Genomic DNA, 25,000 nt, shown 5'->3' with positions numbered 1-25,000 from the left:
TTTGCGAAACACTAAGAGGCTGGCTAAGCTCCAGTCATGCCCTTCTTATTTTCCAAGATGAGATCATAGTTATTACATGTTATTTACATATCAAAAAGAACCAATCAAAAATCTTTTCACCATCGCTGTCTCAGAGTGACGTCATGAGTGTTATGTTATGCCTTAAAAATACCTTCTCAACCTCTTAAAAATGCTGGCATGAGCGAGTAATTACGTCGAAATCATGCCTACACACACACACACACACACACACACACACACACACACACACACACAGACACACACAAAATGGAATGTGAAAAACACATCTAAAGTTTTTTTGGCCCAAATACCCCCTTTAATCTTGTGCCACTGTGTTTTTCCCACATCTGGAAAATCAAACAGTGACGGCTTGCCACGTACACTAATTGTAAAGTGTATTTTTTTCACCACAGGCAATGCCTTTTCAAATACTCTGTATGTTGTTATGGGAATGTCATCACATCTATATTCGAGATAATTATCCTGCTCTACATTACCACCATTGTTCCTGTAATTCAGACAGTCTAATAATGGAAACTATCATGTCACTCTATATACTGAGGCTGACTGGGATGTTTTTATATCTTGGTGGGGAACAAATGTCCCCACAAGCTGAGGAATATCTGGCAGTTTTGTGCTCGCCAGGATAATTAGCTGGTCCTCATTAGGAAAACTCCTAAAACCATTTTAAAAATGCAAACTATTTATAGTCCCCTGAAAGTCATGATATTAATATTTATCCGAATGTCCAAAAAAAAAAAAGGTCTTGATGACATTAACACTAAAATAATAATGCAGAATATAGCGAGCGAGAAAACAGAAGAAATATATCCTCTGCCAGCTGGATGTTTCTCAGTCCTTCCAGGACTTTGTGGACTTTTTTGTGACAGTTGATTGATTTTGCTGTGGCTTTTTATTTTTTGTGATGCAACTTGCAGAGGTTTTTCATGCTTTTTTGTTTTTTTAACTCTACTTGAAATCTGGCAAAACTGCAAGTACAGGATTCATCGTTTTAACTCCTAGCGGTGAAGTCACATCTGTACTGACTTCCTATGATCGCCGTACTCTGATCAACGGAAGAGAGATGATGTCACACGACACGTCTCGACCCAAATCTGCTGAAAATCTGCAGCCATTTTGAACACCTGCAAGCTCTTCCAAATATTGTCTTCAAATTACTCAGAGCTTTTTTTGTGTCTTTGCTGTTGAATATAGAGAGATGACTCAAGTTCGTTACCAGGATAAACTGGCTCCTGTATTGAGTGTAAGATGTTTATTTGTGGCTGTATATAGTTCACTCATGGACGTCAAGAACATTTAGTGTCCTGTGGTTTTGGTGACTTCCTGTCGTGGCTCAGGGTTTGGACTTTTCTGCAGTAAACAACTTCCTGTGAATAAAAGTTTACTAAGTCATAATGCACACCCAGATCTAAACATCAGGCAAAGTTTGTTTTATGAGGCCTCCTCTTCCTCATGCTTAGAGCGGCGGCTCCTCCAGAATATGGCTCTTTTCTGACTCCTTCAGGACCCGACGATCTGTCAGGAAAAAGGTTTAAGGATCTTTATCCATTCTATCCATTAAGTTCAAGTTTAACTGCTCTGTTAACAGTGAACACAGTCACCAAGCAGCTTCACAGAAGTATATCAATTCTGGATATACGTTTAGAATTTCAAAGTATCCATAATGAGCAAGTCAGAGGTGACGGTAATGAGGAAAAGAGAGAGAGAAGTACTGTAGGTGGTTTGTAGAAAAAAAACATATAATTCAGCTGTAATATGATATAATGCGATCTCTCCACCTGTAATGGACTGAGAAATTTGGATGCTGTTGTGTTTCAGGAGGGGGGGCACGGTGGCTTAGTGGTTAGCACGTTCGCCTCACACCTCCAGGGTTGGGGGTTCGATTCCCGCCTCCACCTTGTGTGTGTGGAGTTTCCATGTTCTCCCCGTGCCTCGGGGGTTTCCTCCGGGTACTCCGGTTTCCTCCCCCCGGTCCAAAGACATGCATGGTAGGTTGACTGGCATCTCTGGAAAATTGTCCATAGTGTGAGATTGCGTGAGTGAATGAGAGTGTTTGTGTGCCCTGTGATGGGTTGGCACTCCGTCCAGTGTGTATCCTGCCTTGATGCCCGATGACGCCTGAGATAGGCACAGGCTCCCCGTGACCCGAGGTAGTTCGGATAAGCGGTAGAAAATGAGTGAGTGAGTGAGAGAGTGTTTCAGGAGCGATGGCAGCGTTCCTCAATTTACGACAATTATGAAACATTATAATCTCATCACAAAACAAGGAATATTTTTTCAGAATTAAAGTCTGGCCATAAAACTATTAATAGAAAATAGTTTCATTGGCTCTTGTACAGCACATAAAGTCAGGCACATGGACACTATGAGGGAACACAAGTAGCACATGAGCACAGGATCAGTACTTGACTCCACACACGCTGTTATGTGACTATATATAACCTGTGTGCTGCTGGTCAAGAGAGAGAGAGAGAGAGAGAGAGAGAGAGTGAGAGAGAGAGGGAGGAAGTCAGAGGAGAACTGTGGTCTCCTAGCTGCTATTCTCAGAGATGCAGTAGTAATTACAGGGAACGCCCAGTCCACACCCAAACCCAACAAAGTCTAAAACTGACATGAACATGGGCTCTGTAATAAACCTTCTGTACCTTCAGCAAAAGCTTCAAACTTAAATGTGGCTGCTGTATGTTCATATCATCACAGTAGGTGAAGCTACAATGGAGAGTTTTCTGATCATTATTTTCTAATAAGAACACTGAGAAAAATGCTTTCAAACGTTAAACAACTTTTTGCCAGCGTTTCATGTTAAAAGTGCTAAATACTAAACAGCATCTAAACGCTGGCAAAAAGCATCTTGACAGAAATCAGTCTTGAAAACTGTCAACAAAAGACAGTAGTGTTAATGACATCAGCTACTGGAACTTCTGACATAAAACATAAAGAATGTACAGATGAATGTGAACTAACTCATCAGCCCATGTGATATAAACTGTGTGGATTTGTTCTCGAGATCTATTTCTGCTAGCGGAGCAAAAATAAACAGAACATTTGGCAGTATTTGTAATGTCACCTACTCTATTCTAATTTCTTGCTTATAGAACTGCAGTATGACACGTGCAGTCATGTGGTTATACTGAATATCGGCATCGCTGTGATGGGGAACGACACACAACCTGCGTGCTCGTGTCTGCAGTGAATCACAGCTGAGATGATACTCAGTATAACTGCACTCTTGCATGTGTGATATTGGCAAATTGTAGGTTTTAAGGTCTGATGGTGCAAGAGGTGTTGAAGGGATGTTCAGTATGAACATGTTACAGACAGACAGACAGACAGACAGACAGACAGACAGACAGACAGACAGACAGATAGACAGATAGATAGATAGATAGATAGATAGATAGATAGATAGATAGATAGATAGATAGATAGATAGATAGATAGATAAACAGACAGACAGACAGAAAGACAGATAGATAGATAGATAGATAGATAGATAGATAGATAGATAGATAGATAGATACAGTAGATAGATACAGTAGATAGATAGATAGATAGATAGATAGATAGATAGATAGATAGATAGATAGATAGATAGATAGATAGATAGAAACAGACAGACAGACAGACAGATACTGTAGATAGATAGATAGATAGATAGATAGATAGATAGATAGATAGATAGATAGATAGATAGATAAACAGACAGACAGACAGAAAGACAGATAGATAGATAGACAGACAGACAGACAGACAGACAGATAGATAGATAGATAGATAGATAGATAGATAGATAGATAGATAGAAACAGACAGACAGACAGATAGATACTGTAGATAGATAGATAGATAGATAGATAGATAGATAGATAGATAGATAGATAGATAGATAGATAGATAGATAGATAGACAGACAGACAGACAGACAGACAGACAGACAGATAGATAGATAGATAGATAGATAGATAGATAGATAGATAGATAGATAGATAGATAGACAAACAGACAGACAGACAGACAGACAGACAGACAGACAGACAGACAGATAGATAGATAGATAGATAGATAGATAGATAGATAGATAGATAGATAGATAGATAGATAGATTATAGGAAGTGCAGGTTTTAAGGTATCCATGTGGAGCATCAGAAGTTTCATCAGAAGTGCAGAAGCTCCATAGAAGTAGAGCATCATGATGGATCTTTACTGAGCCACGGCAATATGTCATTTTATAACAATTATGTCACAACATCAGTGTGAAATGTGACATAAAGTTCTCATGTATCCAGAGAAATGCAGTGTGCCTGGACTATCATTGTCTGGGACAAGGCTTATGTTGGACTTAATGACACATCTTCATAATGCAAATGTGATACATTTTGCCTTCAGTGAAAAAGTATCAGTCTTATTATCCTTACAAAATTACTAAACAACTTTCATGACTGTAAAATCCAGCACAGGTGCAGGCCGACGCTCTGTTTATAAAGCTGTATGCTCTAGCTGGTTTGGATATTCGTTTCGTGAAGCGAGCTCCGCGTCAGGCCGAGCCACCTGCTGCTCAAATCTGCTGTGGCGTCTGAATCGCATGTGAACCATCTGCCTCATAATGAAGGTTTCCATATTGTGCTTAGCGATCCTAACCACATTACACCACTTAGTTCAGAATATATCCTTCTGTATGTGTACACCTTGAACAGTGTTAGGGTCTGTGAGCTGCTTCTTCTGGTCCCAGACTGGTTCCTCACAAGGTCGTTGTTAGGACTGCTGAAAACCTTTACACTTTATACGTGGTTGATCATTGTGCATTTGGGTTATATATTATTCTTAACAGACGCCTCACATTATGATTCATTAAAAATAAGTTATAAAGCAGTGTCGCACCTAATAGCATTTATTTATTTATTTATTTATTTTATACATTTGATTTTTTTTTCTTATGTTAAAAAAAATTTATGTTAATGTTTTATTGTTCATTTATGTTACTATTGGCTGTAACATGGTAGGTCTATTAATGAACGAATAAAAATAAATTAAATATAAATAAATTAATTTATGACGGCACGGTGGCTTAGTGGTTAGCAGGTTCGATTCCCGCCTCCACCTTGTGTGTGTGGAGTTTGCATGTTCTCCCCGTGCCTCAGGGGTTTCCTCTGGGTACTCCGGTTTCCTCCCCCAGTCCAAAGACATGCATGGTAGGTTGATTGGCATCTCTGGAAAATTGTCCGTAGTGTGTGATTGTGTGAGTGAATGTGTGTGTGTGTGTGTGTGTGCCCTGTGATGGGTTGGCACTCCGTCCAGGGTGTATCCTGCCTTGATGCCCGATGACGCCTGAGATAGGCACAGGCTCCCCGTGACCCGAGGTAGTTCGGATAAGCGGTAGAAGATGAATGAATAAATTAATTTATGACCAATCAGCTGAGTGTATACTCTTATTGTACACACTTGTTAACATGTTAATGTGTTAAGTATAAATGATTCATTACACATTTGTTAATTGTAAATAAACTCATGTTAATGTCTGTCCAATGTTACCTCCAAGTCGTGTACATGTTACACGAAGAAAAAAATAGATGCTCTCTGTGACTGTAGTGAAGGATATTTTCTGTTTTTTAACTGATATTTGATCTGAGCATCGTTGTGCAAACCTTTAGAAAAAAGGCTTCAGTTGGCCAGTTTTGGTGAGTCAGTTTTGGTGAGTCTGTAAGTTACAGTAGACTTCCTGTCAGCTCAAACATGTCTAGACATTTTGGCCCATAAATAAGGTGTTTCTGCCAACAAAACCTTGTCTTGTGCTTTTTTCTATCACTCTGTAGAATTCACCTGGAAGAAAAAAAAAAAACAGACTGTCTAACAACATCAACATTACCCAATGACTTAAAATTCTTTCTGAATTTAACATGAGCTGAAACTCTTAACCTGTATCTCCATGATGTTAAGCATTGTGCTTCTGCTATAGGATTAAATGAGCGTATTAATTTGATGTGATTGGTGCAAATACTGTATTTAAATACAAAAGAAACACTTTTCTGTATAGTTACCCAGTTAGAATTTATCCCACTTCAGACAGACTTTTTCCCGCTTCTTACTGGTGTTACGCCTTGTATCTCTGTGGATGTTTCAACCATGCTGTTTTTCCTCAGCAGATATTCAAAAGCAGTGGATTACATCCAGTCTGGATGGAGAAGCTAGCTAGCTTGCTACAGTAGCGCATGATCTCGCGAATCAAAGCTAACCTAGACAAAGAGAAAGTAACTGCCACCAGAAATGAATGAGTATCTTTCTGAATTCGCTTTGTCATACTTTACTTTTCTTCGCGTTTAGTTTTTTTTACTTATTGCTAATAATGTGAAAAAGCAAAAAAGTGTCGTTTTCAGGTGTCTTCTGTATTTTGCCTTAAATGCTTACATTGCTGTCGCCTCAGAAGTATCAAAATACAAGATGGCGCTGACTATAATAGCATGGCTATACAGTAACTAGCATTACATTTCTGTGTTGATTCTGTATTGGCATTTGTACTTGGACTTATTTTTGCCCATTGGCCTCAATAATATGGTCTTGATTTGTGTTGTCTTTTCTTTTCACATTTAAAAACTTTGACAGGGAGTAATCCCGTTATAGAAAGAAGCCAGTACGCCACAGTAAAAACCTCAAACAGGATTTTTTTGTGTACGATCTTGATCTTGACCATGGACTCTGTCTTGACTAATACAGTTCTGTTCTTTCATCAACTTCCTCTTACTGGAAGCCAATCAGCTGAAGTAAAAACTTGCCCTTAAAAATGTTTTTTTATCGTTTACCTTCTTGATCTTAACCTTGGACTGAACACCTTTAAGACAATATCTTGACTAATAATTTTCTTGAACCTACCTATGTCTCTTAGTTTCACTGCTCACGAAGCCTTACAGTGTATTAAACGCCACGTGACAGGACCGTGTACAGTATGTAAACCGATGCTGTGGCTGAGCGTTGTTCTGACAATAAAGAGACTCAACAAAGACCCAGATGCTTCATTTCTTTTCATGACATTTATGTATACTTTTCTGTCAGCTTTATTTAGTGCACAGCAAGAAAGACACACGCCGCTCGTTATATTACAATATATGACTGTTTATTCATTTATAAACCTGGCCTGAAACATGCTAGCATGTTACTACTTGCTAGCATGTTACTTCCATGGCTACTTAGCTGTAATAAACAGATTTACTGTACACGTTATCTAATGATTCTTTTAAGATATTAAGGCAGTTATATACTGTACATTATACAGAATTAAAGGTATATTTTTAAATATCTCCAGAAAGAATGTACAAGGTCAGAGAAAGAGAAGCGATGGATAAACAAGTCCATGTGGGTTGTAACATGCAAGTGATAAGAGCAGAAACACTCTTTGAGGAAAGGCTCTCAAAAAAAACAACAAAAAAACAAAAACACCGGCTGCTTCAAGGCCCATCTTTTACTGCTGCACTCCATTCCAGAGAAAAAAATGCCCACGGTTAAGATATAATCTTCAGAATAATCATGTTCCAAGATGTTTGGAGAGGAGGACCGGGAAATATTTATGATTAAAAAAAGGCATTTGGCTTTATTATGAGGGCGGACAAGGATTTATTTGATAACTGTTTCAAAAGGGTCAACATGCAGCGAGCAGGCAAAAGAGCGAATGCAATCTGTCACTCTGATAATCATTATAGCCTGAAGAACAAATATACACAGGGAAGGCCTTGGAGCATGAAAACATTCCTGTATGATACAAGCGATGGCACAAGACACGATGAAAAATCTGTGTGTTTCGCTAAAAGAGAAAAGGCTTGAAAGAGTACTCTGATGCTGCTGTTACGTGTAGTACTGTACTCTAATCAGTCGACTTCTTTCTACTTCTCTACCTTGTGTACACACGTCAGATCTCCTTGTTTTGTTGTCTACACTTTTCACAGTCTTGTAAAGTTTTGTTTGAGTGTATTCAGAATGTATGCTGATGGCATGTTAAGAAAAAAGTGACTGAGTAATAGTTTATTTTCTTCATCCAGAACAGCACAGCAAAGCGTTCACTTTTTGGTGAAAATTCTTTGGCAGAGCCAATCAAACCCAGCTCTTCAGACAGTAGTGATTTAGCTCACAACCCCCACCCTCTCCCCCCGTTTCCTGTAGTCGCTCTGTCCTCCTCTCTTCGTCTCTCCCTAGCTGCTGATCTTGGTGAGCATCTTATTGATGGCCTGCTTGACGTGAGTGGTGGAGCTACGGCGCCGGCTTTTTCCCTGGACAGCACGGCGACGGCGCACCTCACGGCACAGCTCGTGGAAGGCCTCAGCCACGGTGCCGGCGGTGCCTGAGGTTCCTGCCGTGCCTGAACATGCTGAGCATTCGTAGAAAGCACACGCCATGTCAGCGGCCAGACGTTCGCCCTCCTCTGTGGCCACTTGACGCGCATGCTCCAGGTCGGCTTTGTTGCCTACTAGCACCAGGGGCACGTGGCGTGGCTTCCGCACCTCCTCAAGCAGGCTGCGCAGTGGAGCCACATCCTCAAAACTGCTCCGGTCGGTGATGTCATAAACCAGCACGAATCCATCACCCCAACGCATGTGACCCTCCTTCTGCAGCAAGTCTTCCTAGATGAAGGGAAATAAAATAAGGCAAGCAAGTTATACTAATTAACTCCTATATTCTTTCACCAAATGCCCTGGAGGTAACCATGGAAGCTTCGGCACTATGCTTCCTGACGTTTTTCAATTAACTTTTGCTATATCTGCAGGTTCATTACATAATTCCTGTCTGATCACCTGTCTTTCTGTTATCTACTCATCCATCCATCATATCCATTCAAGATGTTCTCTGTACAGCAGAACAATGGTGGAAACGGTCTGCTGAGCGGCGCCTCTCTCCATCCTCAACGCGGCCCATGCTCTCTCTGGGTCAATGGATAGTTGAGCGATACAAACGTGTTCAAAGCATGGGGGGCTTTTAGTCTTTTTATTTAATTTATTATGACCCACAATCGATTCAAAACATCAGTAATGTTCCAATATAAATGACTTGTACACATATCAGTTGATCATTGAATAATATTGGGGAGTTATAATTGCTAGGTGTGATTACTAGAGACCAGAAACTGCAGCCCTGGCATTTGGGCCAGAAACGTACTCGGTTACGAACGTAACCTCGGTTCCCTGAGATACGGAACGAGTACTGCGTATGGGGAAAAGCTCCTTTTTTCCTCAATACTGAAGCCTTTTTTCAATAACGCAGTGCAACTGCACTGTCATTGGTTTAATATGAAACTTTTTTTAAAACCAATGACGGCGCTGCGTAGCTGCGCGAGCCTGTGGCGATGCAGCGCGCCAAAGCCCGCTAAAAAAGGGGGCGGGGCGTATAGCTATATAAGCAGGCAAATCGCCAGAGGAAATCAGGTCATACGACTGAAGCGACGACACTGAAGCCGCAGCCTCGTGGCACGGCATATAACGCAGTACTCGTTCCGTATCTCAGGGAACCGAGGTTACGTTCGTAACCGAGTACGTTCCCTTTCGATACTCCACTCATACTGCGTATGGGGAACGAATTCAACCGCGCCGTGCCACGGTAGAGAACGACAAGACTTATCTTGAACACCTTGGGGCCCAGAGGATAAGTGAGAGGGCCGGAGCCGTCGAACCCTTGACGCAACACTGCTAAGAGGGAGCAAGCTCCCTGGAGGTGGTATGATGACGGAGTCTGAAGAGGCCGTCGTATCAAACCGAAAGAACCCGAGCGTGCAAGGTCGGGATGTCCAGGTTATAGAATCTGACAAAAGTGGACGGCGAGGACCAACTGGCCGCCTCACAGATGTCCTTGATGGAGACACCACTAGACCAGGCCCAAGAAGAGGCCATCCCTCTAGTGGAGTGGGCTCTTACTCCCATGGGGCACTCAAGACCCATAGAAGAGTAACATAGAGCGATAGCGTCGACTATCCAACGCGAGAGGCGTTGCTTTGAGACCGAAGACCCCTTGGTGCGGCCACCAAAGCAGACAAAAAGCTGGTCAGATTGCCTGAACGGCTGTGACCGCTCAGTGTATACCCTCAAAGCCCTCACTGGGCAGAGTAAATTCAGCTCCTGCTCACCTGACAACAGAGGCAGAGCCGAGAGAGAAACTACCTGCGCTCTAAATGGCGTTGAGAGCACTTTAGGTACGTAGCCGTGCCTGGGTTTTAAAATGACCTTTGAGTCATTGGGCCCAAACTCAAGGCATGCAGGGCTCACCGAGAGGGCCTGCAAATCGCCAACACGCTTGACCGATGCTAGAGCAAGTAGCAGAGCGGTTTTCAGCGTTAGGGGCCGGAGGCCAGCCGACCGCAGCGGTTCAAAGGGAGGTCCCTTGAGCGCTTCAAGGACCGTGTGAAGGTCCCAAGTGGGAGCGGTGAGAGGACGAGGGGGCTTCAACCGCCTAGCACCTCTCAGGAAACGCACAATGAGGCCGTTTCGACCCACCGATTGGCCAGCAATAGGAGCATGAAATGCTGCGATGGCTGCTACGTATACCTTGAGCGTGGAAGGGGTGAGACCTTTGTCCAGACGCTCTTGGAGAAATGACAGTATCGGAGATACGTCACACTCAACAGGGTCTTCGTTCCGTGCGGAGCACCAGTCAACGAAGATTGACCATTTCTGGGCGTAGAGGCGTCTCGTAGACGGGGCCCTAGCCTGAGCAATGGTATGCAGCACGTCCTCGGGGAGGCTCAGAGGCTCCCATCGAGGGACCATACGTGCAGAGCCCAGAGTTCTGGCTGCGGGTGCCAGATTGTCCTGTTCGCCTGAGAGAGGAGATCCCGCCTCAGGGGGATTGGCCATGGGGCTTTCATGGAAAGCCTGAATAGCTCCGAGGACCAAACTTGGCTCCTCCAGAGTGGGGCCACCAGGAGGACTCTGTGCCTGTCCTCCCTGACTCGTCTGATGACCTGAGGGACCAGAGCGATCGGGGGAAAAGCATAAAGGAGGAGGCTGGGCCAGTCGTGGGCCAGCGCATCTGTGTCCTTTGAAAAATAAATTGGGCAATGAGAGTTGCTTTCTGAGGCGAAGAGGTCGACCTCTGCCTTCCCGAAAATCTCCCAGATTTTGAGAACCGTCTGGGGATGGAGCATCCACTCGTCCGAGGGGACGTTGCTCCGTGAAAGCATGTCTGCTCCCAGATTCGACTTGCCAGGTATGTGTGTCGCCTTGAGCGTTCGCAACCTGGGTAATGCCCATTCCAAGAGGCGCTTTGCCAGCATGTAGAGGCGGCTGGACGAAAGGCCACCTTGGTGATTTATGTAGGACATCACTGTCACTGTCAGGTTGGACGCATCTGTTGAGACCACCATCCTTCTGGAAACCGCCTGTAGGAGCACTCCACGGCTGAACCAAACAGGGTTCATCCAAGGCTCCAGGGCTGCTAGACAGGCCTGGTTGACTCTGACGCGAAAGCGGCCGTGCCGCCAAGCGTGAGGTGGGACCCGGAGTTTCAGCCAGTATTGCAGGGGCCGCATTCGTAGGAGGCCAAGCTGCAAAACTGGAGAGGCGGAAGCCATCAGCCCTAGCATCCTCTGAAAGAACTTCAGAGGGAAACAGGCTTTGTTCCTGACAGAGGCCGCGAGCTGCTGAAGTACCAGAGCGCGCTCTGGTGATATGACTGCCCTCATGCGGACCGAGTCGAAAACCACTCCCAGGAACACAACACGTTGGCTGGGGAGCAGTGAGCTCTTGGCAAAATTGACCCTGAGTCCTAGGCACTCTAAGTGGCTCAGGAGCACGGATCTGTGGCGGTCTAGCTCGGTTCGCGACTGGGCTAGAATGAGCCAGTCGTCGAGATAATTCAGAATGCGGATTCCCATCTGTCTCAGAGGGGAAAGTGCCTCGTTCATGCACTTCGTGAAAGTGCGTGGAGCTAGAGACAGCCCAAAGGGAAGGACTGCATATTGGTAAGCCACACCCTCGAACGCGAATCTCAAGAATCGTCTGTGATGTGGGGCTACCTGGATGTGAAAGTAAGCGTCTTTCAGATCCAGCGAGAAGAACCAGTCCTCGGGGCAAATCTGCGTGAGGATCTGCTTTAGTGTCAACATCCTGAACTTCCGTTCCATGAGGGAGAGGTTCAGGAGTCTGAGGTCTAAGATGGGTCTGAGACCGGCATCTTTCTTGGGGACAAGGAAATAACGGCTGTAGAACCCCGACCCGCTTTCTGAGGGAGGAACCATCTCTATGGCTCCTTTCCTCAACAGCGTCAGCACTTCGGTGCGGAGGACCTGGGCGTCGTCCGGCTCTACCAAAGTGGGAATCACCCCGCGAAAACGCGGGGGTCTCCGGGCGAACTGCAGTGAGTAGCCGTATTTTATTATCCCCAACACCCACTTGGACACTCTGGGGATGGCCTGCCAGGCATCGGCCCGCGTGACAAGGGGCTGGATAGTGTCGGATGGCAGGCCACCGATTAGGGGCCTGAACACTGACAAGTGTGGAAGAGGAAAAGTGCTCTCTTTTAGAAAATGTGTAATCTTTATTGTGTTTGCCATAACAGCACTTTGCGTGGACGCAACGACGGTGGGCCCAGGTCGCATAGCTGGCAGGCGAGAGAGCTTCTGGGGTGGTCCGGCCGTGGCGGGACTTTGCTCTTTCCTCTTCCTTCCCCAACGATCAGGAGGATTTAGAGGGTGTCGGGTCCAGCACAATCCTCTGCCGGGGGCCCTGACGTCCAGGCGGTTTAGCGCGCTTAGTGGGGCGAGCTGGGCGCTGCTCCCTAGGGGGCGCCACCTGGGGGGCAGAAGGGACAGGTTTGCTCTGGCGCTGAGTCGGCGCAGTCCTGGGGCGACTCAGGGCAGAGGTGGAGCGCTTGGGCAGGAAGTGCCGCATAGCCTGGGACGACTTCTGTGCTGCGGTGAAGCGCTCCGTAAACCCTTCTACGGCCGGCCCGAAGAGACCGGATGGAGAGACTGGGGCATCTAGAAAGGCCACCTTGTCGCTCTCCTTAATCTCAGTGAGGTTGAGCCAGAGGTGGCGCTCCAGCACAATCAGGTTGGCCATGGATCGTCCAATGGCTTGGGCCGTGGTTTTTGTGGCGCGCAGGGCCAGATCTGTGGCGCTGCGGAGGTCGCAAAAAGCAGGTTCACTAGGGCTCGACTCATCCAGGGAACGGAGAAGCTTTGCCTGGAACACCTGTAAAATGGCCATGGTGTGTAGTGCTGAAGCGGCTTGGCCAGCAGAAGTGTAAGCTCTGCCAGCCATGGCAGATGTCATTCTGCAGGGCTTGGAAGGAAGGGCTCTCTTGCTTTTCCACCCCACAGCCGCGGGGGGGCAGAGATGAGCAGCCACGGCATCGTCCAGGGGCGGCAATTGCTCATAGCCCTTCTCCTGAGAGCCATCTACTGCACCGAGAGCTGCAGAAGTGCGTAGGCGGGCCGAGTAGGGGGCGCGCCACGACTTTGTGAGCTCGTCGTGCACCTCAGGGAAGAACGGGGCAGAACGCTGGCGGGGGGCTTGGCGGCTTTCCGGCAAGAACCACTCGTCCAGCCTGCTGCGCGTCGGCTCCTCAGGGGCGGCCCACTCCAGATGGAGATCTTCGACAGCTCTGGAGAGGATGCGGAGAAGCTCGGCATCCATCCCAGCTTTGGCGTCGATGGGCTCTCGCGACGGCAAGTGGGCGGGGTTAGGATCACCGGCCCAATCTTCCGTTTCAGAAGCCGCGAGTGACATGGAGTCGTCAAGCGGCTCGTCCTCCGATCCGCCAAATGAGAGGAGGTCACTCATTTCAGCTGAGGGACGCTGCTCTGGGCGTGAGAAGAGGACGGGGGACGGCTCTCTCGTTGGAGAGAGTGAGGCACGCGGGCGAAGAGCCGGCGTGAGCTCACCCAAACCCGGGCGCTGAGCCCCTCTTCCCCGCTGTCGCTTCCTGGCCGGCTCGCGGGAGGAAGAAGACGGGGGGGCGTGAGGGGCGGAGTCACTTTCATGAAAGAAAGCGATCCGCGAGCGCAGAGAGGCGAGACTCATGCTCTCACAGAAGCAGCATGAGGACTCAGTGAGTGCAGTTTCAGCGTGGGATTTACCCAGGCAGGAAACGCACTCCTCATGGCCGTCATTGTCATGCAGAGGGACTCTGCATGTGCCACAGTTGTGACGCGGCATGGCCGCCGCCGTTAAAACGGCGTTTGTTTGGAAATGCTCTTTTAGAGCGATGAAAACCACTGGAAAGCTCTTTTTGTGATCGCCGGATGGCGGCAGGAGATCGCTGAGAAGCGGCTGCAAGCAGGAAGCCGGCAGCCCAAGAACGGCGCGAGACGCGGCTGTCTAAAGAGCGCCGGCGCTGCAAGCGGTCGGCGGTCTCAGCTGGTCCGCTGCGGTGCCTATTCAACGGCGAAAATCCAGCGAAGGCGTTCAGAGGAAATTCAGCGAAGTGAAGTCGTCGCTGAAGGAGTAAGATCTGATTTCCTCTGGCGATTTGCCTGCTTATATAGCTATACGCCCCGCCCCCTTTTTTAGCGGGCTTTGGCGCGCTGCATCGCCACAGGCTCGCGCAGCTACGCAGCGCCGTCATTGGTTTTAAAAAAAGTTTCATATTAAACCAATGACAGTGCAGTTGCACTGCGTTATTGAAAAAAGGCTTCAGTATTGAGGAAAAAAGGAGCTTTTCCCCATACGCAGTATGAGTGGAGTATCGAAAGGGAACTCCATCATATCACATTCTATAGCAGTTATTCTACAGGTGTTTATCTTTATAAAATCCTTATTTACTCCATACATTTGTGAATTCTTTTGAAATCAGGACTTTTAAGTCAAGAGCCAAGTTAAACTTAACTCAATATGAAACCTACTGGTCTTGTACTGATTAGTGTTAAGCAGCTGATGGACCGAGTGCTGCATCTTCTCAAAGAAAATTCGGCCCATCAACCAGGACAACACAAAGGACTAGAGCTTGGACTTTTTCATAACAACACTGAATACCTCAGTATTTTTTGCACCGAACATTTTGCACACATCTGCAATTTATTCACAATAGTCCTACTGTTCTGCCACCGATCCGTGTTCGTATCAATCTTTTAATATTTTTATGTATTTTCTCTTTACTTTTACAGACTTCTACTTCTATTTTTTTATTTATTTTATTTTATATTTTTCTACTGTTTTCCCTTTTATCTTATCCAGTTCAATAATGAACAGCTTACCTGTCCGGCTGTGTCCAGAATCTCCATGCTGACCATCTCATCATCAACACTGGCTTGATGTCTGTATGTTGACTCTTTAAAAAAAAAAAAAAAATCACATTGATGAAGTATTTGCACTGGAATAATAATGTTAATGGACACACTTCACCTGAGAGACACTGTGACCTTGTTAAGCCATGAGCTGAGCTTAAACCAACCTCTCAAATACACACACACACATGCACACAAACCAATAAAATATCAGCAAAGAAAACAGTCAATAAAGTCAAACGGGGTGCTCCTTAATCCATTAAAGATGGTTCCCGCTGCAACGTGTCTCTGCTAATCCTACTACACATTTTCATCTCTTTCGATCTGCAACATTTCCAGGAGCTCTGAAATGAGTCCAATCTCTGCACATGGGATTGTGACTCTGTTGTCTCCTTCCATATTTGCTTGTCTTTTATACGTTTGCTTCATTCTTTATCCCAGCTGTGTTGTGGAATATAAATTCGCCCTGGGCCGCTTGTGAAAGATGTCACTGCTTACCATCTGTGACGGTTCACTGGTGTCCTTCTGCTTCCATTTTCCCCAGGAGGCATGAAGCTGAGACATGATGGACCATCCAAGCACCTATTAACACCCTGAGCTTAGATACACACTCTACCGCTCAATCATCTGTGTGTGTGTGTGTGTGTGTGTGACGCTTAACATGATTGCTTGTGCATATTTCTTATAGCCGTGTCCAAAAGCTTCTAATTTTCCTGGCAGTGAGTTATTTTTTAAAAAAAATGCCCAGAGGCTCAAAAGTTTATTCTCCAAAAGGTTCTTGCAAAAGGTTCTACAGACGGCCTTCAAAAAACTCTCACAAATCTCAAATAATAAGCAAATAAATGAGTCACCACACCTTTCAAGCTAGCGCCTGAAATTCCTCAACACACTATTTTGCTCTGAATTAAAATAAGAAAGTGTATTAGATTATGTTTAAATGGGGCGTCATTAAGAGAAGGTTTCCTTTGCCTCTTGTTCCTCTATCACATGGACTCACATGGCTTTCACTGAGCTTCCATTAAGTGCAGCTGTCCATCAGAGATGGACACAAGTTGTTGTTAAAGGTGGTTAAGGTGTTGATCTGCTGATTGGAACGTCATGAGTTTGAACCCCCCGGCCCACCAAGTTGCCACTGCTGGGCCCCTGAGCGAGGCCCTTAACCCTCAATTGCTCAGTTGTATAAACTGAAATAAAAATGTAAGTCACCCTGGATAAGAGTGTCTGCTAAATGCTGTAAATGTAAATGTTAAAGGCATTTCTAGCTTCATAGGGCTTCTCAGCTGAGATGCATCACTACTCCATAAACATTCCTGACCCAGGAGGTTTTTGTTTTTTGTACACCGGAGGTCAGAGGACGTTTTTACTCCATCAAGAATAATTAATTTCTCTTTTCTTGTGTTTTTTTTGGTTTTCGACCACTAGTTCTGTTTAGAATCAGGCACCAGCCATTACCATTGGTGCAGCACATACAGCTCTCTAGGGCTTTTCAAATATGAACTGGGTGACTGTAAAATCCAGACAAACACAATACTGGATTGTGTTCATTCAATTAATACCTAACAATTAATCCTAAATATTCATAATCTGAGGTTTCACACTGTACCTTTCTGAAACACTAGTTTTCTGCGCTAACAACAACCATGACTGGATAAATACAATATACTTATATTTGTCAATCATCCTTGGCTGATTTAAAAAGCTCCTGAGATGCACAAAGGCATGGAAAAAACTGGAAAAAACCCTTTACAGCAAATTATGTTTAAATTAAGTTACTTTCCTTATCTCTGAAATATCGGAAATTGTGCACGAGTCATCACTGGTGGAGTTTTATTGCTATCTAATTTGTGTCTAAATGTACCACTGTTAGTCATTAGCTATAAATTATAAGTAGTGATGCTTTGTTTCCTAGCGGCAGTTCATTTTATCACGTAAGACCAGCGCCACAGATCTGGACCAGATGAAAAATCTGTTTTGAACTCAAAGAGAAGAACAACTGCATATTTCTCGGTCCGTTTGTCTTCAAGCATTTTGTTTTTGACATTAAAATAAGCCATGTGGTCACTTAATACACAGTAATACAACCAGAGACGGTAAATAAAGCATAATAAGAATAAACCATAAACATCTGGAACCACTTCTTTCTTTCTAAATGATCTTTTTTTCTGCTTTTTTAAGTGAATTATGAGTTTATAATTTAGATAAATGTGTGTTAAATAAGATAAATGTGTGTTATTGGCCACAACAAAGCCACGACAGAGGATCTTCTAACAGAGCTCATGATCCTTCAAATTTGAACAAACAAAATTCGACGCCATGTTTAAGCACCAAATTCTTGAGGTATTGAAACACTTGTTTTTGAGATCCTGAGTCTTCCTGGACGGACGGACAGACGCAGGGACAAACGGACAAACGTTGACCACCAAAAATCCACAAGTTCCAGAGCATGAAGGAGAAAGCATCAGTATGACAAAAAGGTAGGACGGTATTGAAGAAAAACCTGTGATTTTGATTTTGGCTCTAAACCGGTTCTGAAGCAGGTGAAAACCTGGCCATCAGGAGCCACCTCTGCTTTTCAGGACTGCTTTGAGTGCACTGACGGGAACATCTTCAGGGAGGCTGCAACCAACGGCGACTCCATCAACTTGAAGGATTGCAGGGCATCAGTGACCAGCTACATCAGCAAGTGCATTGATGACGTGACTGTATCCAAGACCATCGCCACACTCTCAAACCAGAAGCCGTGGATGACTGCTAAAGTGCGTGCGCCACTGAAGACTAGAGACCTAGCCTTCAGAACAGGGGACAGGGCAGCCTTAAGAACAGCAAGGACCAAACTGTCCCGAGCCATCAGAGAGGCAATGCACAATCCACAAACAATCCACAGCCACTTCCAGGACAGCGGAGACACCCGGTGCATGTGGAAGGGTATACAGGTGATCACAAACTACAAGACAGCTTCACTTGCCTGTGATAGTGATGCCTCTCTCCTAGATGTGCTGAATGACTTCTACGCTCAGTTTAAGATGCAAAACAACATAACGGCAAGGAAGACCATCACTCCCCCCAACGACCAGGTACTCTGTCTATACTGTACATGGCTGATGCGAGGAGAACTCTATGCAGAGTTAACCCACGGACCAGAAGCTCGTCATAAGGCGCATCAAGACCCAGTTACCACCCTTACTTACCACCCCCTACAGTTCGCGTATCGTGCAAACCGCTCCACAGACAATGCCATTGCCACGGCCCTGCATTTAGCCCTCACCCACATGGACACTAAAGACACGTACGTACAAATGCTGTTCATAGACATCATCATAGACATCATCAAGAACAAGTCAGCATACAGAGAGGAGGTGCAACAGCTAACTGCCTGGTGTAGAGACAACAACCTTTTCAATTCAATTCAATTCAATTCAAGTTTATTTGTCTCAAAGCAGCTTTACAGAACATAAACATAGAACAAAAGGTTCATATAAAGAATAATATAGAGATTAATAGAATACAAAATTCAGGATTAATATTAAATATAATTAGTTCACAATGTGTATGTATTTATCACCAATGAGCAAGTCTGAGGTGACTCAGGCAGCAGTGGGGAGGAAAAACTCCCTTAGATGGTAAAGGAAGAAACCTTGAGAGGAACCAGACTCAAAGGGAACCTCATCCTCAAATGGGTGACAGTGGAGGGTGTGATTATAAACATACAGTCTGATAAATGTTGTATTGATGCAAAAGCCCACATGCAGTCGCAGAGTCCAACTGGAGCTGGTAGATCTCTAGATGCCTCAGGGTCCTCTTAGAGCCGGCCTCATCTCAGTGGAGGTCCAAAATCTTCATCGCACGGAAGACAATTGGACCTGATACACAATTGGAGCTGGTACACGGACCTGTCTCTGAATGTTGATAAAACCAAAGAGATGGTTGTTGAAGAACTCTGGAAGTGAGTTCAGAGCAACCACTCACCGCTGAACATCGACGGATCATCTGTAGAGATCGTCAAGAGCATCAAATTTATTGGTGTTCATCTAGCGGAGAACTTCTCCTGGTCACTCAACACCAGCTCCATCACCAGCAGCGTCTCTACTTCTTACAAAGGCAGAGAAAGGCACATCTCCCTCCCCCAACTTTTTTTCAGAGGGACCATTGAGAGCATTCTGAGCAGCTGCATCACTGTATGTTTGGGAACTGTACCATCTCAGATCGCAAGACCCTGCAGTGGATAGTGAGGACAGCTGAGAAGATCATTGGAATCTCTCTTCCCTCTATCATTGACATTTACACAACACGCTGACACCACACACCCCTTACACACACTCTTTACCCCACACACATACCCCTCACACACACTCTTTACCCCACACACCCCTCACACACACTCTTTACCCCACACACCCCTCACACACACTCTTTACCCCACGCACCCCTCACACACACTCTTCACCCTCCTGCCATCTGGAAAAAGGTACCGAAGCATTCGGGCCCTCACGACCAGACTGTGTAACAGTTTCTTTCCACAAGCCATCAGACTCCTCAATAACTGAACTGAACTGTACTGAGCACAACATACACACACATCAACTGTATGGACTGCACAGACCCACACCAAATACACACACTTCCAATATACATTAATCAAACTGTTTACATGCTGTTTTGCACACTGTTTTTGCTCTTTGCACATGCTGACTTACATTTCAGTCGTCTGCTGTTTTGCACAATACTTTACAATACCTCAGGGACCTGCTGCTGTAACACTGTGTTCATTCCAGTATTTCTGCACACGCAATATTGTTGAACATACAGTATTTACACTGAACATGCAGTATTTACACTGAACATACAGTGTTTACACTGAACATACAGTATTTACACTGAACATACAGTATTTACAATGGTCAGTGCTGTTTCTGTGTATTGTCTTTTGTGTATTGTCTTGTATTTTTTGTTTGCACTGTATTTTGTCCTGCACTGTCTTAATGTCTTGTTTATCTTTTGTCCTGCACTGTCTTGTCTGTCTTGTCCTGCACTGTATGCACCAGGTTGCACAGTTGCACTTTATGTATCTAGGACTAACTTACTAAGTCTTTATAGCTCTGTCTTTGTTTTATATAACACCCTGATCCTGGAGAAACGTCGTCTCATGTCACTGTGTACTGTGACAGCTATATATGGCTGAAATGACAATAAAAGCTTCTTGACTTGACTTGACTTGAGGATCGATCCCAAAACAGTCATAGTGAACTTTATGTTCTATAAATAGATCATAATGTTCTATAAATCCTACCAACATCTAAGCACTCGTTCTTGAGATATCATGCTAATAAAGGCTGTGTAAAAACTTGCTGAATTATAGCTACTCTACAGAAAGGCTTGGTTCAATCTGCTGACAGACTGAGATCCTTTGTGCTCCACCATTTGATGTATGGACTCAATACTACACTTATACCTAGGTGGACACTTCCAACTCTTCCACCACTGTCAACTTTGCTGTTGCCAACCGTAATGATGGGCCAGATCTCTGACAACAATAAGAAGGTCTACCTGTAAGTGATTAAAACCCTTGTGGAAGGAGAACAACCTGCTCCTGAATGTTAGCAAGACAGAGGAGTTTATAGTGGACTTGAGCACAGAGCAGGACATGAGCTAACGTGACCCCGGAGGAAACAGTGGACAGTTTGGTGTTCCGATCACGCAGGATCTGTTATGGTCCTGTCACATCAACACCAAGGTGAGGGATCTTTACCACCTTAGACGCTTGAGAGACATAAACTGCCCTCTGAAGTGCAAAGGAAAAACTTTTACCCCTGCACTTTTGACAGCAGCCTGACAGAAAGCATGACAGCAGCATGCAGCATGACAAGCTCTACAGATTGTGGTGGAATCAACTGAGCATATCATCTACACTGAGCTCCCTAACCTGCAGTCTATCTACAAACAAGGCCAGGAAGATAGTGAAGCACCTCAGCCATCCATACAACAGACTCTTATCTCTGTAGCAGGAGAGAATCAGGAGGAGCTTCTTCCTACAGCCCGTTAGATAGAACGTTGTCTTTTCTGCACAACAACCAATACCACAAATGGATTTCTTACAACATATAAAGCATATATTATATTAAAATTGCACACATCTATGCTTTTATCCATAATAGTTAGTGATCTAAATTCCGAATCTAAATAAACTAAACTTCCAAAATCTCTCTCTCTCTCTCTCTCTCTCTCTCTCTCTCTCTCATGTACGTATAAAAGACTATTATTGTTCAAATGATATTTAAAATTTGAGATTTGAGACTTGAGATTGCCTGGAAGCCAGCTGCTGTAATAAATAATTAAACATTACCATTACCGTGTCATAGGAAGATTCTCATCCCAAGAAATTTGAATGTGACACAACAAGCAGTGATAAGAAATGTTTTTTTTTTTGTATGCCTGTGTGATTCATATGATTTGTTATGCCTTGAGGGACATCTAAACTTTGTCTGGTTGAATAATATAAATTTGAGTGTTATTGTGTTGTTATTATTATTATTATTCCAAATCTCTATTTCACGTAGCTGGGTGCAAGTATTTACTGAGCTGTTAAGGCCAATCAATTGATTTGATATCTTGCTTTGATGAATTCTTATATGAAACACCTTTTATTGTGAGTGATTACAATGTGAATGGAAGCGTAGGCATAAAATCATCAAAATCCAATAATAAATCTCTACACAAAAAGTTTTACCTGTAGCATGCACATGAACACCAAATCTTCTGCTTCCACTGCTTAAATCACCATATTCATGAGATATAAAGGTTGCCAAGTGTATATGTGACAATGTTTCAAAGAGACAAAAAAGCCCTTGAGAGCCTCCGCAACACAAGTGCTCTCGGTGTAATGGTGTTCTTACCTAGCGTGGGGTCATACTCCCAGATGAAACGGTTGGTCAGGAGCCTCACCACCAATGCTGAAGAAAAATAGAGAAGGAAAAACAGAAAGAAAAGTGAATATGATTTCTTCAATAGCTGCATGCAATCAAGCAGAGTTCGTTTTTACAATCGATAAGTGTCAGTGAAAGGAGCCGGCGTGCAGGATATTAAAATCGTTCGAAGTGTCGTATCGCACGGTCCGTGCGTGGGTTCAAGAGACGTTAATGGCAAGTAAGAGAGGGAACGTGAGTCGGATTACAGCCACCGAGAATGACCTCTTATCCTGAATTATACCTGTGCCAGACTGAAGCGAAGCACTGACCATCATCAAAAGCCTGCTTTTAGATACATCCCATAATTTAGCAAGGCAATGATATTTATCAGCAATATAGTGATTGTTTGTTCAAAGCTGATGTTACTTAATACGCTTTCACTAAATATATCCGTTTTTTTAATATAAAAAATGTACACATCTAATGTCTTTTGACATCGTACTCAGAAACATGAACAAAAAAGTATTAAGAGTGTAAGTCGGCATCATGACACTATGCTTTGTGATGAATATTTCACACAATATGCAATTTCACACACGCTACACAAATTTGTATCTAAAGAAATTGTTCTGTTTGAGCACCGAAGATCTGTGAGTAGAGACAAATAGAGTACGCTGGTCACATGATCATGTTCTCTCATGGAGATCCTCCAACAAGATCTGCACTTGTGAAGTCTGATAGCTTCGTATCTTATAGTGTTACACAACCACATAATAACACATCTTCAGCAGCTTTCGAACAGCGCTGCAGGAAAGCGGTCATTTTAGCCGAGTTTGGAGCTCTTGCCTATTTCTTCTCATAGTGTTTCCTTTGATCGTTTTCCCCAGCTAAGACACTTTGTTTATTTAACCAAACATTTAATTAAACATTTATTAATGAACCTATAATGATAAACCTGTAATACATTTTGTTTACAATACAATATTATTCTGAGAATCTATTCGATTCGTGTACGGAGTAAATCAGTGAATCAGTGAAGGAGTAAAAAAAAGTAATCAAACACCACAGTTAACCAGCGTTAGTACTTTTATGTGGCACTGTGGTACAATTTTGACCTAGGGAAAGTTCTCACTTGGTCAAGTACAATTTTCCATCCCGCGGTTTGTGTACGTACAGTGTAGATCATGAGAAACATAAAGACTTGGGCTCACCAGTGGTGGAAAAGAAAAACATTTTCCTGACAAACTTCAATCCAGACGATGCCACATCGGGAACCTAGAGAACTCTCTCTCTCGCTCCATCCTGTCAATCACAGTGAGCCCAGCCAATCATAGCATCTGTAAGCTCCTATATGCGGAAGAGGGCAGACAACACTGTCCTCGGATTGTGTCACACCTCCTTGTGATGCAGTTTGAAAAGATAGAAGGAAGAGGAAGCATGTGCTAGCCTTCACTCTCCCAAGCTGCAGGGGAGACCGGGCTAGTTAGCTACAAGTAGCAGTGTACATGAAGACTTACTGTATCTCTTTATTGCAGCTGAAATATCCATCACAGTATCTAATTATCACTTAATTTGAGATATATCCCAAATCCATGATCTTTTCATCAGGAAAAGATATATCCCAGTGTGTGCTTCTCTCTCAGCCATTTCCTCTTACTTTTCCATTAATGTCCTTTCCAGCAAAATACATCTAAATGATAAGGAACATCTCAGCTAGGGCCAGAACAAAGTACTCTCTCTCTCTCTCTCTTTGATCCTATCTATCCTTTTGAAATCCTGTGCCACAGGGAGATATCACTTCTTCAGTTGCTACTACAGAAAGGCAAAACCACAGCTCTGTGCCAATCCTGACGCTATACGGTGTTTCCTATTGTGTGTGTCGTGCATGAGCTACAGCTTGGCTGATTTATCACAGTGTCCTGTTCTCTTACGGCCCTGTCATGACTGACCCCTGAAAGGGCTCCGGTGCTCTTATACAGACTGCACGAGTGTTTTTTCCACATGTGAGGCAGCATTGTTACTCGCCTTTCACAGCCTCTATGAGTTAAATGACTCCGCTGCCGAGGAGGAGAGAACAACCATCTCGGTGTGACGCATCATTTCTCGTAACAACCTTGCCCTAAAAAACTATTAATATACCGTGCGTTGTCATACAGGCTGGATATGCCGTGAAATATTACACTGACTGCATTTTATACATTTATACATAATATACCTACATAAACCACTTAATAAAAAAAATTCATAATTTTACTAATTTTATATCATAGTTTCTTATTGTGGGGGCACGGTGGCTTAGTGGTTCGCCTCACACCTCCAGGGTCGGGGTTCGATTCCCGCCTCCGCCTTGTGTGTGTGGAGTTTGCATGTTCTCCCCGTGCCTCGGGGGTTTCCTCCGGGTACTCCGGTTTCCTCCCCTGATCCAAAGACATGCATGGTAGGTTGATTGGCATCTCTGGAAAATTGTCCGTAGTGTGTGATAGCGTGAGTGAATGAGAGTGTGTGTGTGTGTGTGCCCTGCGATGGGTTGGCACTCTGTCCAGGGTGTATCCTGCCTTGATGCCCGATGACGCCTGAGATAGGCTCCCTGTGACCCGAGGTAGTTCGGATAAGCGGTAGAAAATGAGTGAGAGTTTCTTATTGTTTTTAATGCTGGAGCTGTACCAGCCCCATTCAAAGAGTTTGAGGACAGCAACCTCCTAATCAATACACAATTGTCAGACTCTATAGGAATTTAAAAAGGACATTATTCATAATCACACTCTATGGTGTTTATGACAGTTTATAATCACAAACTTCAGTGTCACCCAAATGAGGATGAGGTTCACTTTTGAGTCTGGTTCCTCTCAAGGTTTCTTCCTCTT

General features: G+C 44.3%; 1 protein-coding gene across 1 annotated transcript in view; it reads right to left on the bottom strand.

Moving 5' to 3' along the window:
• Window positions 1-7,057: 7,057 nt before the first annotated feature.
• The window catches only part of rerg (RAS-like, estrogen-regulated, growth inhibitor), a 55,239-nt gene continuing 37,296 nt past the window's right edge, over window positions 7,058-25,000 (bottom strand). Inside the window, exons 3-5 of the mRNA XM_060889897.1 lie at window positions 22,125-22,181; window positions 15,205-15,278; window positions 7,058-8,644 (exon numbers count right to left, since the gene is read on the bottom strand). Of these exons, the coding sequence (XP_060745880.1) occupies window positions 8,216-8,644; window positions 15,205-15,278; window positions 22,125-22,181 (560 nt within the window). The 3' untranslated portion in view covers window positions 7,058-8,215. The remainder of the gene's footprint in view (window positions 8,645-15,204; window positions 15,279-22,124; window positions 22,182-25,000) is intronic.

This window comes from Tachysurus vachellii, chromosome 16 (genome assembly GCF_030014155.1).
Source record: "Tachysurus vachellii isolate PV-2020 chromosome 16, HZAU_Pvac_v1, whole genome shotgun sequence".
NCBI classification, from domain to species: Eukaryota; Metazoa; Chordata; class Actinopteri; order Siluriformes; family Bagridae; genus Tachysurus; species Tachysurus vachellii.
This window is presented reverse-complemented; position numbering and strand designations above follow the sequence as displayed.